The sequence below is a fragment of the Mugil cephalus genome, chromosome 9, assembly GCF_022458985.1.
Source record: "Mugil cephalus isolate CIBA_MC_2020 chromosome 9, CIBA_Mcephalus_1.1, whole genome shotgun sequence".
In the NCBI taxonomy this organism is placed as follows: domain Eukaryota; kingdom Metazoa; phylum Chordata; class Actinopteri; order Mugiliformes; family Mugilidae; genus Mugil; species Mugil cephalus.
Window position 1 is genome coordinate 13,546,770 of NC_061778.1, and position 14,221 is coordinate 13,560,990.

The following is a 14,221-nucleotide window of genomic DNA, read 5'->3' on the forward strand; positions in this document are numbered from 1 at the left end:
AAGGTTAGCGTCGCCGCCGGCTAGTCAGTCAAGAAAGCCATTACCTCTGCCCCCCCATCAATATCATGTATTAGGGTGAGGGTAACTGTCTTGTTTATGGCCTTGCATACTTCTCAGAAGACAGAGCCGCTCTGCATTAGTTTACTCCTGCGCTGCCCACCACTGATAAAACAAACTCGCTATATTTGTACATCTGTTAGCTCCAACAGCGGTAAACAATTTATTGCCCGTAATGAAAAAAAGTACAGTTTAAACAACTTAACCTTAAGGATTGGGTAATATAAGCCATTCTCACAGTTTTTCCTTCTAATTTTATCACATAAAAATGCAAATGTTTACAATATGTGGACTTTTTACTTGATTTTGCTCTCAAACACACACACACACACACAAGCACCAGGAGCTTTAGAGGCTGAGATTTGAGAATGAGATAGAGGAAATATTATTATATTGGTTTTGAGTGTCCTTTTTCCTCCAAACGCTGTATAAACACAACGACCAATTTGTCAAGTGTGACATTCACACTTGAAAGTGGTCTGTGCTGCAAGACTGTGTCCCTGCGTGGCTTTTGTAAATATGGGACTTTAGCAAAAAAATTATTCTGTGTCCGTGTGTGTGTGTGTGTGTGTTTGTGTGAATGTGCATGTTTGTATTGAGCAAGCGTGGAGCAGCACCAGTGAAATGCGGCATATTAATAATTTGTCACAAGGAAGAATTGCTATACCCTACTCGAATATAGTGCAAATGTGTTGTTTTTTTCCAAACCGAAAACCTCCTTTATCAGTCCTCCTGGTATTTTCCAGTCTTGCAGCCCAATGAATGAATGCAAATTTAACCAATCCCCACATTATTTTGACATAAATATAACCATCTGTAACCCATTTATCTGAGTTTTCCTTTGCATATTTTTTTGCAGTTCTTTATTTATAGCACTAGTAGCACAGAAAGATTAATTCCCAAAATATATTTTGGCTTTTGCTGCAGTTAATTACATCTTTGGAGTGTTGTGAGTTTGTTTTTTGTGTTTTTAAGCTGTATTAATTGTGTTCTGGCTACGAGTGAGGAGAGAAATAAACATAAAAACAGGCTGATTTTAATATGTTGGCAAATACCTCCTCAGGTTTAAAGAGCATGTTGTTCAACACCGTATTTGAGCGCAGTGAAATCTTTAAAGGGGATTGACTTGCTTTTTTCTTTTAAATAAATCAATCACAACAGAAAATCTTTGTTACACTCTATAGTATATCTGACGCTGACTCTTTGTTTCCAAAGCCTTGTTCTGAACGGCTATGATTACACACAGCAGTCCCTTTTCTCTCAATTCATTTCACCGTCGTAGCCTGAGCTGGCTTTACTCTGCGAGTGAAGAAACAAAAGGAGAGTTACAATGACCGACATTTTATTTCACAATCCTCAGCCTATTCGGTATTCAGGGGAGGCTTACGCTGAAAATGCTGTGGGTACAACTCTATACTGTATGATTGCCTGTCTGTCTACCTATTCCTGCCAACTCGCAGTAAAAGTAATCTGTTCCATTGTGCTCTTCATTCCTCCACAGCCGTTGCGTCTGCAGTGGGACTTGTTATAGACTCTCAGGGAGACTCATCACAGCCGTATCGTCGCGAGGTATCTCTCCAGTGTGTTGGTTTTTATAAAGACTAAAAATATCTAGAAATACTGCAGCAGTGACCCAAATTTACCAGTTAATAATTGTTCTTCAGACTTCGATGCTGCAGAGGCGGTGGAAGAAGAACTTATAACCTTGCATGCAGTGAGGAGAACACACATTGTATTATCAGTAGCAGGGTCAACCGGGAGTCTTTGTGTCTGATGGGGAGCCAGTATGAGCTTACAGCTTTTGTACTCTTCCTAAGGCTTCTAAATTATACTCTCTCGTACCATGCGGATAGCTGCACCACAAATGCAGGGTTGTTATTATTTTCACTTAACAAACTGGTGGGTACATAGACATCTGCACGGACCCTCACGCACACCCGTTGATGACCCCCTGGGATTCTTGCAGAAAGTATAGCATCAGCTAATACTAAAGAAATGTGTTTCTAAAGGGAACCGTCCACAGTGTTGTTGGTTTCTGCCTTGATGAAAGAACTAAATCATAATGAAAGAACCACAGTGATTAATGTTTAGACTTCAGGCCTGAAGGTAGAATGTGTAACGGAGAAGGATATTTGAGATAGAAAGTCTTACGTAAGTGGAGAGAGGGGATGCGGAGAAACAGTGACGTCACCCCGAGACTTCCTGAAGTGTGGTTCAGTGTGTTTCCTGTAGCTGTCGCCATCTTGCCAGTGCCCGACTCCACTGTCACTCAAAGTGGCCACGTCATTAAGAAGGTGCAACTCTTAGTAGACATCAACCGATATGGATTTTTAGGACCAATACGTTTTTTTTCTACATCAGCATTGGCCGTTGGCTGATTTTTCTCCCTCCATTTACATGATAAAAATGATACAATGGCAACAAAAGTTAAGTCTCAATTTAACCAAAATCATGAACATTTATTGAACTCAAAGAATATTTAAAGCTCTTAAACTTAGACAGACTTTAATGATCCACGAGGGAAATTACTTTGTCACCGTAGCTTTGTTGCATATAAAAGTAAACTCTAGGAAAATAAAATAAAATGAGATTAAAGTAAAATAAAAATATAAAAGTGTAATCAAAAAAGAATTACAGAATTAGTATATGAAAAAAATTTACAAAAATAGTTGGCAAAACAGAGTCCGATGTGGTTGTTTGATCAGTTGCATAGCAACAACGGCATGGATCGTGTCATGTTTATTTAGTCGATGGTGTTACCTTGTCGTTGTCCGCTGAGGGAAGGATGCAAACGCCAACGGAGTGTGTCCAAAGCCGACACAGTCGTACCTTGGGCCTATGAACCAGGTCTCCAAAGCTCTTCTCATGACACACTCCCTCTGGGTGACATCAAGCACACACAAATAAAAATAAAAGTGGTAGAGCACAAGCAGGGGTGATTCTAGGGTCAGAAAAGTTAGCTAGCAAACTCCTACATAACAACAACAACAGTAAAAGTTAGGGCAAACAAAGATCCATTTACTTTGTCACTCAGCATCAGTAAAAGTTAGGGCTGTTGCTAACGACTGTAACCTTTAGCGGTCCTGACGTGCTAATCGGTCGTCCGACCGGGCTATAGGGCCAAAAGAGTAATCGGTTGTTTGGTAACCGTTTAAAAAAAAAAAAATAACCAACAGAATTTTTTTTTTTTAACTCTTGTTTTAAGGGGTGCTTGACATGCCAATGGGTATCTTCCAGTTCCAGGTGCACACACTCTGCTAGTGGGGGAGGGGCAACGTATGGGCTGCACGGGTCTTAACCAGCCGATATATCGGTGGATCTCTAACTCTTGATGTCATAAATAGGAAAGCTATGTAGAAATGTACCTCCCATAGAGGTAATATTTATATATATTTTATATTTATTTCTACTGTAACTTTGGGCATGCGTTTGGACACGGACTAATGTGGCCATTTGCAAATTTTTTCCTGGAGGTTGCAAGCTGATCCACTTTTGTATCTGCACAATTGAAGACAGAGTAGAAGAAAAAGTTAAATGAGTCAAATATGCTGTTTGTTTCTTGGGAGAAGATTAGAAATGTATGGTAAATTAGTTATACCTGAAGATACTATGGTTCACAAATTCTTCTCGATTTCTGTAATATCAGAACCTCTCACTTTTTATACAGCTTCTTCACTTGTATTTTTCTTTTCTCTGTGGAATCACATATGTGGTCAGAAACATTAAAGTGGCCGCATGCATTTGAGGCAGCTCCGCAAAAGTGCAATAACAATCAAATAGCAGAGACATGAATCAATTTGTGCTTTTGTTTCTTAGATGAGGAGCGGAACTGAAATTGATGACATAGATTAAGGAGTGTTGAAAAATGAGGGCAATCATTCGACTCAATTTTCACTTTACCCCCACATCGAGTGTATTGGAATTTGTGCTGAACTCTAAAATGAATGGGCCGATCTCACTGAAGAACCATTAGCGTTTCAGATTGCATTGACTACCAGTCTAATGGCTGCCCAGGCCGGGGTTTCTACTCAATGGGGATTTTGCCTCTTAAGGCTGCTGATACATATCTGGGCTATTATTGATATTGATTTTCCATTTTTAATTTCACATGTATCAGATCAACTTGCTGTATGCGTTTTTTTTTTTTTTTCCAACTCCCTATTACAGTAAAACAAAAGTACATAGAAGTCGTAAAGGGTTAATTATTTCAATACTAAACTCTGTGTCCTGGGGTTTCAGATGTTATTTCTATGAGAAAATTTTATACGGTTGAAAACATGCTGTTTTAAAGTCAAGCTAATTGAACAATGAATCGCTACTATCCCTGCGTGCATAACAATATAAGCTGTAAGGAATTTTCACTACTCAATTAATTTTGGCCTGGGTCTCGCTTTTTGCTGCTGTTCTTTCTCTTCCTCTTCTCCCCTGCGAGCCTCGGGGGTGAGGTTTTTGCAGATGTTATTTGCATAGTTTTAATACATAAAGGCTGTGAAATGATCTTGATGTGTTGACGGTCCTATCCTATCGCTTTCCCCCCACGGCTCTCCTGAGCAATAACGCTGTGATGTAGTGCGAGAACTCCCAGGACCTGTCTTAGGCAGAGAGCATCCGAACGTTACGTAAATACCGGGAAAAACAAACAGTAGGCAGATGAAGGTAAACCACAGGTAAAGGATTATTCAATGTGGTTGCCAGCTCGGTTCTCTGATCGTCAAATTGCAGTGGTTGGGGGGGTTTATTCTTGCCAGTGTGCGTCAGTCATACTGATATCCTTTTCCATAGCCGGAAAACCTGCCAAATATATCTGCTTTGCTTTTAGTTACATCAATAATGTAGTAGCAGCAGATACTTTCACGGTGTCAGGTGTTACAGGCATAGAAACGTGTTTCAATACCGATGCAGGTAACAACTCAGCAACACAAACTAAAATATTTAAGAAAATATGTCAGTTTTAAGAAGGAATTTGGTCCATAAGAAGCTGAAGCTGAAACTATCTGTCCTGTCCTCTGCTATGTAGAAAACTAGGCTCAATCTTAAGTCATGAATTACCGCTAGTTATTGCAGAACCCTGAGTGGGTTTTCAGGTCTCACTCTTTAAACACTGTCCTCCACCGAAGTCCAGGAGGCAGATGAGACACCCACGTGTTAATGCCGAGACGGCGTACTGGCATTTCTAAAACAACCACACAGATCCAACAGGGACTTGCTTTATTTATTTATTATTTTATTTTTTTGTGATAATAGAAGCCCTACATTTATCTGTCTGGCAGTGCTAACCCTCCAGTCTGCTACCTTCACAGGAGCCCTTACTGACATTTGGATGTGGAGCCAACAGATAAAACAAACTTACTGCATTTGGGAGGACAAGTCTGCAGAGGTTTATTTTCTGTCTTGTCAAAAACAAAGTCTTTTCTTAAGTTCCACTGAGCTTTCTAGTATAATACAGTCACTCTGGTAGCACTCGTCACTGACCTCTTTCAGTATTTAAAAAAAAAAGTATAGAGCCCAAGACTGTTCTCTGTTCTCTGTCTCTGCCTCGGCTCACCACCCACTCCTTTACCTTTTAAAAGCTGTTAGAAATCAAACTCTGATTTAATTTGAGCAGGACTTTTATACACCGAGTTACAGCAGAGTTTCACATTAAGTTTCTGATGTTCCCTTTGTTTCGAGTGTGCGGTCAACACAGTCAACACATGTATGCTGAACCATGACTGGTGTCTCTGGTGGAAATATCAGAGATGTCATTGACATCTCCTTTGCATCAATGGGATGCAGTCAAGCGATAAACCTTTTACAGTTTCTTGGTCACTTTATGCGTGTAAATACCTCAGTTACCAACAACCTGGACAAATTATTTGAGTAGAATAGTTCTGCAGCTCTTCAAACTCCTGAACGCCTGAAGTTTAGAGAGTTAATAAGATGCATTTTCTTCTAAAACAAGGACAAAATCCTTCTATCTTTCTGGAGGTGAATTGTGGGTCAGCTGGAACCGGTTCCCCTCTCTGAAATCTTCAACAAATAGAAATAGAAATAAGTTTATTCATATTTCTCTCAAGACTCATCCCCTCCGTTCGTGCCTCATTATCCTCGCTGTGGTGAATCTTTTGAAGGAACAGGTCTACAATCAGCCTCCCTTTTGATTTATCATCTCTCTGACTGCAGCTCTTTTCCGTTTTCCCCTCCCACCATCAATGTTTAAACAGCCCCTTCTTTAACTCGGCCGTGTGTGATTTCAGCGAGTAAAAAAAAAAAAAGAACAGAAAGTAATGAATGTGCACACAGACCGCATTATCATATTAATATCTTTTGCACGTTGTACTTTTTGGCGTATCATCTTCTTGAAAGAAACGCCTTGTTTATTTGCAGGAACGCTAAGTTTTGTTCAAAAGAAAATAAAGTTCAAAACAGCACCTGAGCTGATACGGATGCATAATGAAGGAAGATAGTAGCATAGCCAGATTTTAAGTGTATCAAGAATCTGTTTCCTTTTTTTCCCCCCATGTTGACGAGACACTTTGACTATTCGGAACATGTTGTACAGTTTTCTGCCTGCATCAATAAGAGGTAGCAGGCCCGCTGATGTGACAGATGCATTCTAGCATAACTGGCCTTCACTGTAAAGCAAGCAGCAACATTACAGCCTAAGTGCGTGTGCTACAAGCGGGATCTGTTTGAAGATGATAATGATTGCTGTGAAGAAAAGGCAGCTCTGGACAAGTATTTCAACCCGAATCGTTTCCCATCGCGCTCCCATCTCACGCTCACCTTACTTGACTCTGGCTCCCCGCCGCCTTTCCTTCGGTGACACAAGTAAAAAAAGAAATCAAAAGTATCCTCTTATCCAGTAACGGAGAACAAGCATCAACGGGGGAAGCAGAGTAATCAAGATTCCCAACACCGCTACTCAGCAGTGTCAGACTCTCACTAACATAATCCCAGCATGAAACAGGAGGGATGGAGGGAGCCAAAAAGGAAGAGAAAGACGAAGTGGCGTATATCTGCAGGTTTATTAGTATTCTGCGTAGCTCTGGTGTCTGTGTGATGATGCCTGATGTGTAAATGCTGTGCTGTGCTCTGTGTATTTTTCAGGTGGCTGTGACAGGGGCACCCCCGGGGCAGGACCCATGAGGAGTCATAGAAGATGCTCACAGCCTGGGCGCTACTGCTCTTCTTAGCCATGTGGGTGAGATGCACCTCTGGTGGCCCGCTCTCCTTCCGAATAGGTAAGTTGCAATAATTTTACAACCAGGTGACGGTGGGAAAAACACATATTTTATCAATCAGAACTGTTTGATTCCTATCAACTGGCAAAAAACTGAATCAACAAATATCTCTTTGTTTTTGCTGAACTTAACCCTTTAAGAGCTAAACATCCGCCCACCCATAAAAAAAGAAAAGCTTGCGGTGTCTGAATTACCGTAATTCACTGACAAAATTCCAAGTATGGCCAAACACTGGGAGGATGTTAGGAGGAATTTGTTGATAAAACCAAGTTAGTTATACCCGTGAGATGTCACAAAGGTCTTCAAGACAAAAGCACAAATTCAAAGTGTTTGGCAACACTTTGAATTTTGTCAATCAGTTACGGTAATTCAAGTACTGCATGCTTTAAGGGATCGCCGCGATCCATTCGGTTTTAATGGGTTAAATAAAATTATAATTTCTGTAGGATGCCAAGTCACAGTGATAGTGCAGCACAGACTCTTATAAAAGGGTCTTAATTTGTTCAGAAATGTTTTTACGATGTATTAATTCATACTCAGTTGCACAGCTTTGACTAACAACCAAGCAGCCACTTCCGCCGGTGGGACGTGCCAAAAAACAGATTCTCGGATGAAATAAAATAAAGTTTACAGTTAGGTACAACAGCTGAATCCCTGTAACAGATTTCCCCATAAATATCTGTTATTTATGGGGCAAGGAAGGCAGATTTTTTTTTTTATATAGCTCACCCATTTAAGGAGTATTAAGGTTTTAAGTTATGTGCAGTCAGCGGTGCGGTTACTTTCAGTCACAGATGGGTACTGTTATAATATTCAAAATATTTCAGTATTCAAAAATATTATTTTTTTCTACTTCATTTCCTTTTAATTTCTTTTCATATGTTCTACCTGACAACACGTGACACTGTCACATTTGTACTAGCAGTGCCGTCCTAACAGTGTCTGTTTATTGAGTAGTTACTATGATCTTAGACCCATTTCCAACTCCTAACCTGCAGCACACCTTGAGCAAACCAGTCTGGCCTGTTCCCCTATGACAGATTTCAGCATTTTGGACAGGGAGGATAGCATATTCATGTCTTTGCCTGGGGGCCCCCTATAACCTAGAATCACCACTAAATGTAACCCATGTAAAATCTCTGAATTAATATATTTTTTTAGACTTTGTTTTTCCAACATCATATGATGATTGTCGATTGAGTTCGTAGGTTTCACCGCCAGCAGCTTTGAGCGTTTTAAGACAAAAGCATCGCACTTTGAAAACACCACAGTAATTCGCTTCTTCTGGAAATAGTGGCAGATCGATGGACGAAGGCTGAAGCTTATTAGACGTTGCATCTGAGAGGGCACGGTTCAAAAGTCTCATAACCTGCCTGAGCGTGCTGGTAACCAATGGGGGTGGTTTCTTCTTGTTATTATTCTCCCACAGTCAGCAGCTCTCTGACGCCCTGTCTCGCTCCCCATCTATCAAAAGTTTGAATGACTGCCTCTTTATTTATGTATAGACCCCCATTCTTAGGTGCGAAACTGTGTGTGTGTGCGCGTGTGTGAACTGTATAGAGAAACAGATGGGCAATACAGATAAAGAAAGAGATTGAGAATAAGATTGAATCTTCAGTTCACAGCCTGTGCTCACATCACAATCTCTCTTCTTTTTTTTTCTTTCGGATTTGTCAGCAGGGAAGAGAGGTGGAAGTCAATAGCACAAATAGTATATACAAATCCCCATGTGGTTATTGAAGGCTGGCAGAACCAAATAAGGTGTTTCTCATTGTGATGAATTTAATGCTGATCTTTACTTCTCATGTGAAAGAGAACAGTATTTTTAGCTTTCCAGTATTACAAAGGTCAACAAAATTGAGTCAGTTCCAATCAATGTTTCTTTTTTTGAACTAGGCATTTTCGTACCAGTCAATAGTTTCCTCTCCTTTCTGCTCGGCCTCACAGCTCAACCCCTTCGACGTCTGCTGAGTTTTTGGTGGATTTGTCCACAGTGTCCCAAAGTCTGTATTTCCAAAGCACAGCTTCAGATTTTACTTCACCGTCACAAACAACACACGATCGTTCCTTGTTTGTGAACACTGTTGAATAAATGACTAGCAGCCCCATGCCTTTACCACCTTCCACCTGACTGCACAATAGCACCTCCAGAGCAGTGGCGCTTTGTTCGTCTCAGTTGTGTTGCATCATTGGCGGATAATTAGGCGCCTGGCTTGTTTTTTTTTTTTGTTTTTTTTTTTTTCTCCTTTTCTTCTAATGTCATCCGTGCGCAGTATCCGTCTCTTTGCCAGTGTATTTTCAGTAGAAGGCATAGATATGCACAAATAAACACACACACACACCAAGGCACACAAACAAACACATACCCCCAAACACCACCACAAATTCCCTGCCATTTGCACTCCAGGAGATGGTATTTAACGTGGCTGTCCCCCGAGGCCTGCCTGCCTGGCATAATGTCACTGTCTGGCCTTCTCTCGGCGCAGCGCTGCCAAAAACAACCTCCTGTCCCCACCACGGTCCCCACCAGGACCAGCCAGCAGCCAGCAGCCGGCAGCAAGCTCAGTGCAGGTGAACTGAGGAACTTCTCTTTGTCCGGGCTGTTGTTGCGTCAACCATTTTCCTCATGCTGGTGAAAAACTGCTGCAAACATAAGGAAATTGTTTTATATTTGGGTGTTGTGTCTTTATTGGTGACGTGATGGGAGGCGTTGGAGACAGACAGGGAGTGATGAGATGAGAGAGGGGATGGCAGGCAGCAAAGGGCACCGGCTGGAATCGAACTCGCACCGCTGCAATTTCTGCACTTTTGCTGTCGTTTTGCAACCGCGTGTGACTTTTAATCGGGAATTAAGTTTGGTCGCACGCCATTTGGACGTCATTATGGGGACGTTTTACCCAATACAAGAATAAATGTTGGAAATTGGCACGAGAAAGTGTAAATACCGGCTTACTTAACAGCTTAAAGTAATCAGAAATATCAGCGTTGGCTTAGAGTACAGGAGTTTTAACGTCAACCCCAGGTTTTGATATCATCACACACTATAAAACATTTTCCTTTCTGATCTCAACTGTGCACACACACACGAGGGGGAAAAAAAAACAACGTTACACGCACTACTCCCTGATCTGGTAGATTATCCAGAATTGCACTGAATGCACCGGCTCACAGGGAAGCGGACGTAAACACAATGCAGACTGCAGCACAGCCGCTCGCTGTAAATCTACTCATCTACACTCCAGTCAAATCAGTGGTTTGCCAACTGCAAACCTGAAGAACAAGTAAGAAAAAAGAAGAACTCGCTCTGACTTAATGATACTTTACGACTGGAGAGAGAAACTAATGTGACGGATGAGAAAACGTCAACATGGGGTCTAGCCTCAAGGGTTAGTATGTTAACACCATCAGAGACTCCACATCTTTGTAGTTTTGTTATTTAAAATCCCAAATATGAAACATCTCTGACATTAATCAGATGGTCCTAGTGGTTCCGGAGGTTTAAGGAGAGATCAGTAGATCCTCACTTTACGTAGTGTTTACCATTTATTTTCATGCAGCCTCCAGCAAAGTTGGATTAATCACGGACAGCGTGTGGTCACAGCGATGAGATAGTGTCTGACTTTGTTAATAAAGGGAGTGAAAACGTAGGAAAATAACCCACGTGATCTTTAATTATAGCTCCATTCATCAGCACTGCCAACTTTATCTTACAGTAGAGAGCCCCCCACACACCACTCCGTGAATGTTTCATGCAGACGCACACACACACACACACGTGGTGCCATTGCCCAGTTCAAAATAACAATATGAGAGTCAATTATCTTCTGTTCTTAAATCAAAGGCAGTGGGAGGTTATGTAGGAGATGGATTCCTTTTCCGTTTTATAGCCCCCATTGAAATGAACTTAATAAGAATAGTAGCAGGACGAATGGTGTATTGTGATCATTAAGATTTAAAAAAAAAAAAAAAAGTGAATCTCAGTAACATGTAGCGAGTCTTTTGACAAATAGCCGTCTGCTTTTCCCTTAAAGAAACCCAGAAAGCAGCACATCGAGTTCAGCTGTCTCACAGCTTACAGAATACTGTATTTCCTATCATTGGGATTCACCACAGGCCAAGCCACCCCCCTAGAAGAGCGCTGAATTTAGCCGCTGGCACCGACTGGGTGTAGACTCACTCTAGTGCTGTGAAATTCCCTCAGTTATCCTCTCGCTTACCTTAAGTGTTCTGCCTGTGGTACTAAAAGCGCTCAGGCCTTGGGTTTAATTTCCCAGCGCGTGTGGTCCCTCTTTCACCATCCAGTAGACTGAGGATTATTACTGCCTTTCGCTGACATGTTCCACAAGCAATATCTAATGTGTCCAACACCAGGATTTGGATTCATCCAGGGTCTCGAATAGAACTCTCGAATGCCATTTTCTTGTTGGCTACACTCAGATGCGCAAACGCAGAGTTGGTAGCAGGACAGAAAACCATTTAAATGTTGTGAATGATTTTACATGAGCGACATTCCCAAAAGCTCATCCCTTTGAGGATGAACAGTATGACCTCACGAACATTAAATATGTTTATCCTTTAGCTTGAGAACCTTATGTTAATAAATGGATTTATTTAATTGTGCGTCTTATCCACCGTTGACTCTATCTGATACAGTTTGTTTCATCGATCACGTAGTATTTCCATTTCAAGATGTGTTTATCTTGTCAATATACACTTGTTTACTTGGAGTAAGTGATGCAATGGGCAGCGGGGGGATGTATTAAAGAATTATGATTTGCAGCCACTGACATTTATTCGAATAATTACTTTTCCTACTATCGTGCCCCGAGGGAAACTTCAACAGCCAAGATGTCTGCGTTTGTTTATTTGTCCATTTACTGAGTTATTTAGCGTCTCACTCCATTAAGAGTCACAGTGGCAACCGGGTGGGCATGCATTATTTCCTCAGTGGCTTCCTCCAGCTCTGTCAGTAACTCCCAAACGCTCAGAGGGCAGCAGGGAGATGTAGTCCCGCCGGCAATGTCCAGTGATACTCTCTTCTGGTTGTACACCTCCAGAGGGACAGACACAGTGTCATCCTTAAAAGATCCCTTAAAGTCATTAACCTGACCCTCCCTGAAGCAGCACTTTAACACCGTGGTCATCCTGAAATGCTAAACTTCCACACAAATGTGGCCAGAATAAATTAACAACATATTCCTACAGCCTCTCCCCAAATACCACATGCTGCTTTAGTGGTTTACTAGGCTCCATAAAGTAAAAAACAAACAACAACAACAATAAAAACTGATACTGATAATACTGGACATAAATGTTACTGTTTAATATGTAGTATTAGAGTTCACTTTTACCTAATATTCATATTTAGTGGCATAGACAAGCATCATAATGACTACTTAGCTAATCCTAACAGTGATTTTATCCAACATTTGTTCTCAGCTCTCTTTCAATTTGGACTTAAAAGTACAATTTTAAATTAATAGCAGATTTAAAACATTTGAATACACAACATCAAGTTTTTAAATTGCCTGATGTTTTCTTAACATTAGCGTTATCAGAGCGCTTTTAAAAACAGCAGGAACACTTTACCCGAAGTGACAATCAACTGATTTATGTAAATAGTTTCGAATCAAGTCCCACGTATTAGCAAAACAACCAGTGTTGACATTTTAACTTAAAATGAAACAACGGTGAAATGTTGGGGCACGTGTTCTGCGTTCAGTCTGCTCATAAACACACACGCATCCACTTCCACATTTCTTTACGTTGCTCTACAACCACTGAGGTGAGCCGCAAAAACCGGCAAAAAACGGCTCCGCGGGAAAACAGAACTCTCGTTGCTTCTCCGCTCCCTCTTCTACGCGACAGAGGAGACGTGATAGAGGATTCTCAGTGGGCCAAATTCAATTGGCTGCACTTTCCAAGCAGCCGAGGCTGAGTCTGCTCCATCTTTACCTGCCAACGCGGGCGCCGTCGGAGCTGTTAACAGGGTGGGATGCGGCGTGTTGTGAGATGGAGATAAGGAAGGCAAAACACACTCAGCAACCAGTAAGAGTCCCAGGAGCATGAATGTTTAACTTTAGGTTCTTGCTGTGATAATGTGGGATTTTTTTTTTATTTATTTATTTTTATACATATTGTATAAAGTGTATTGTGTACACTTGTTTAAAAAACTACCCGCCCTAAAACTCGTACCCTTGCTTGTCCCACATTTGGCAAATAAAATGCATAAAATGGGATTCATTCCACCCAAACACGTAGAAACCACTATTTACAGATGTCAGACGCACATCACGTCACATTCGAACCCACATGCTTGGTGTGTGCCGGGGTTTCGTTCCTGTGATATGACACAAATGTGTAATGCTTGTGTGTGTGCGTGTCGCCGCACTGAGGGCATGTAGGGTGGATCAGTGAAATTGGAACCCACAGGTAGAGTCTAATAGTGCAATTAGCCCTGCTGAGGTAATACCCACAAGTCAGCTGCACCACGCTGTCAGTTCCCCGGGTTCAGGCCCATCTACACTCACAGTGACTTATTAAGGCTGGCTGCTAGAGCCACCGCAGCTGAGTCACTGCGCCCTTGCCTCCAGTCAGGTTGATTCTGCCCTCGTGCGCTCTGATTTCAGCTGGCATCTATGAACTAATTTAACTCGCTGTTACTGGAAGAGCGGAGAAGATATGAAGTTGAAGGGAAGGAGAGTAAATAACTATGAGGGGAAATATCCTGTGTTATTTTCTCGGTATTGAGGCTGAAGGTGAAAATGATGTCCAGCTCAGGAGCCATATGACTTTCTTTTTTTTTTTTTTAATCAATCTCCCTGCTTTTATGTGCTGTGCGAGTCATTAGGTTAATGACACTCCGACATGTGTAGTCACAGACCTGAAGCTACAGGGCACATTTGAGCTAAGCCTTTTTTTTAAAAAAAAAAAAAAAAAAG

The 14,221-nt window shown here is 41.4% G+C and overlaps 1 protein-coding gene across 2 annotated transcripts in view; it reads left to right on the forward strand.

Moving 5' to 3' along the window:
* Window positions 1-14,221, forward strand: part of grik4 (glutamate receptor, ionotropic, kainate 4) — a 280,111-nt gene that overhangs the window by 128,052 nt on the left and 137,838 nt on the right. For both annotated transcript variants that reach the window (XM_047594954.1, XM_047594955.1), the window contains one exon: window positions 7,147-7,280. In XM_047594954.1, the coding sequence (XP_047450910.1) occupies window positions 7,199-7,280 (82 nt within the window). In that variant the 5' untranslated portion in view covers window positions 7,147-7,198. The remainder of the gene's footprint in view (window positions 1-7,146; window positions 7,281-14,221) is intronic.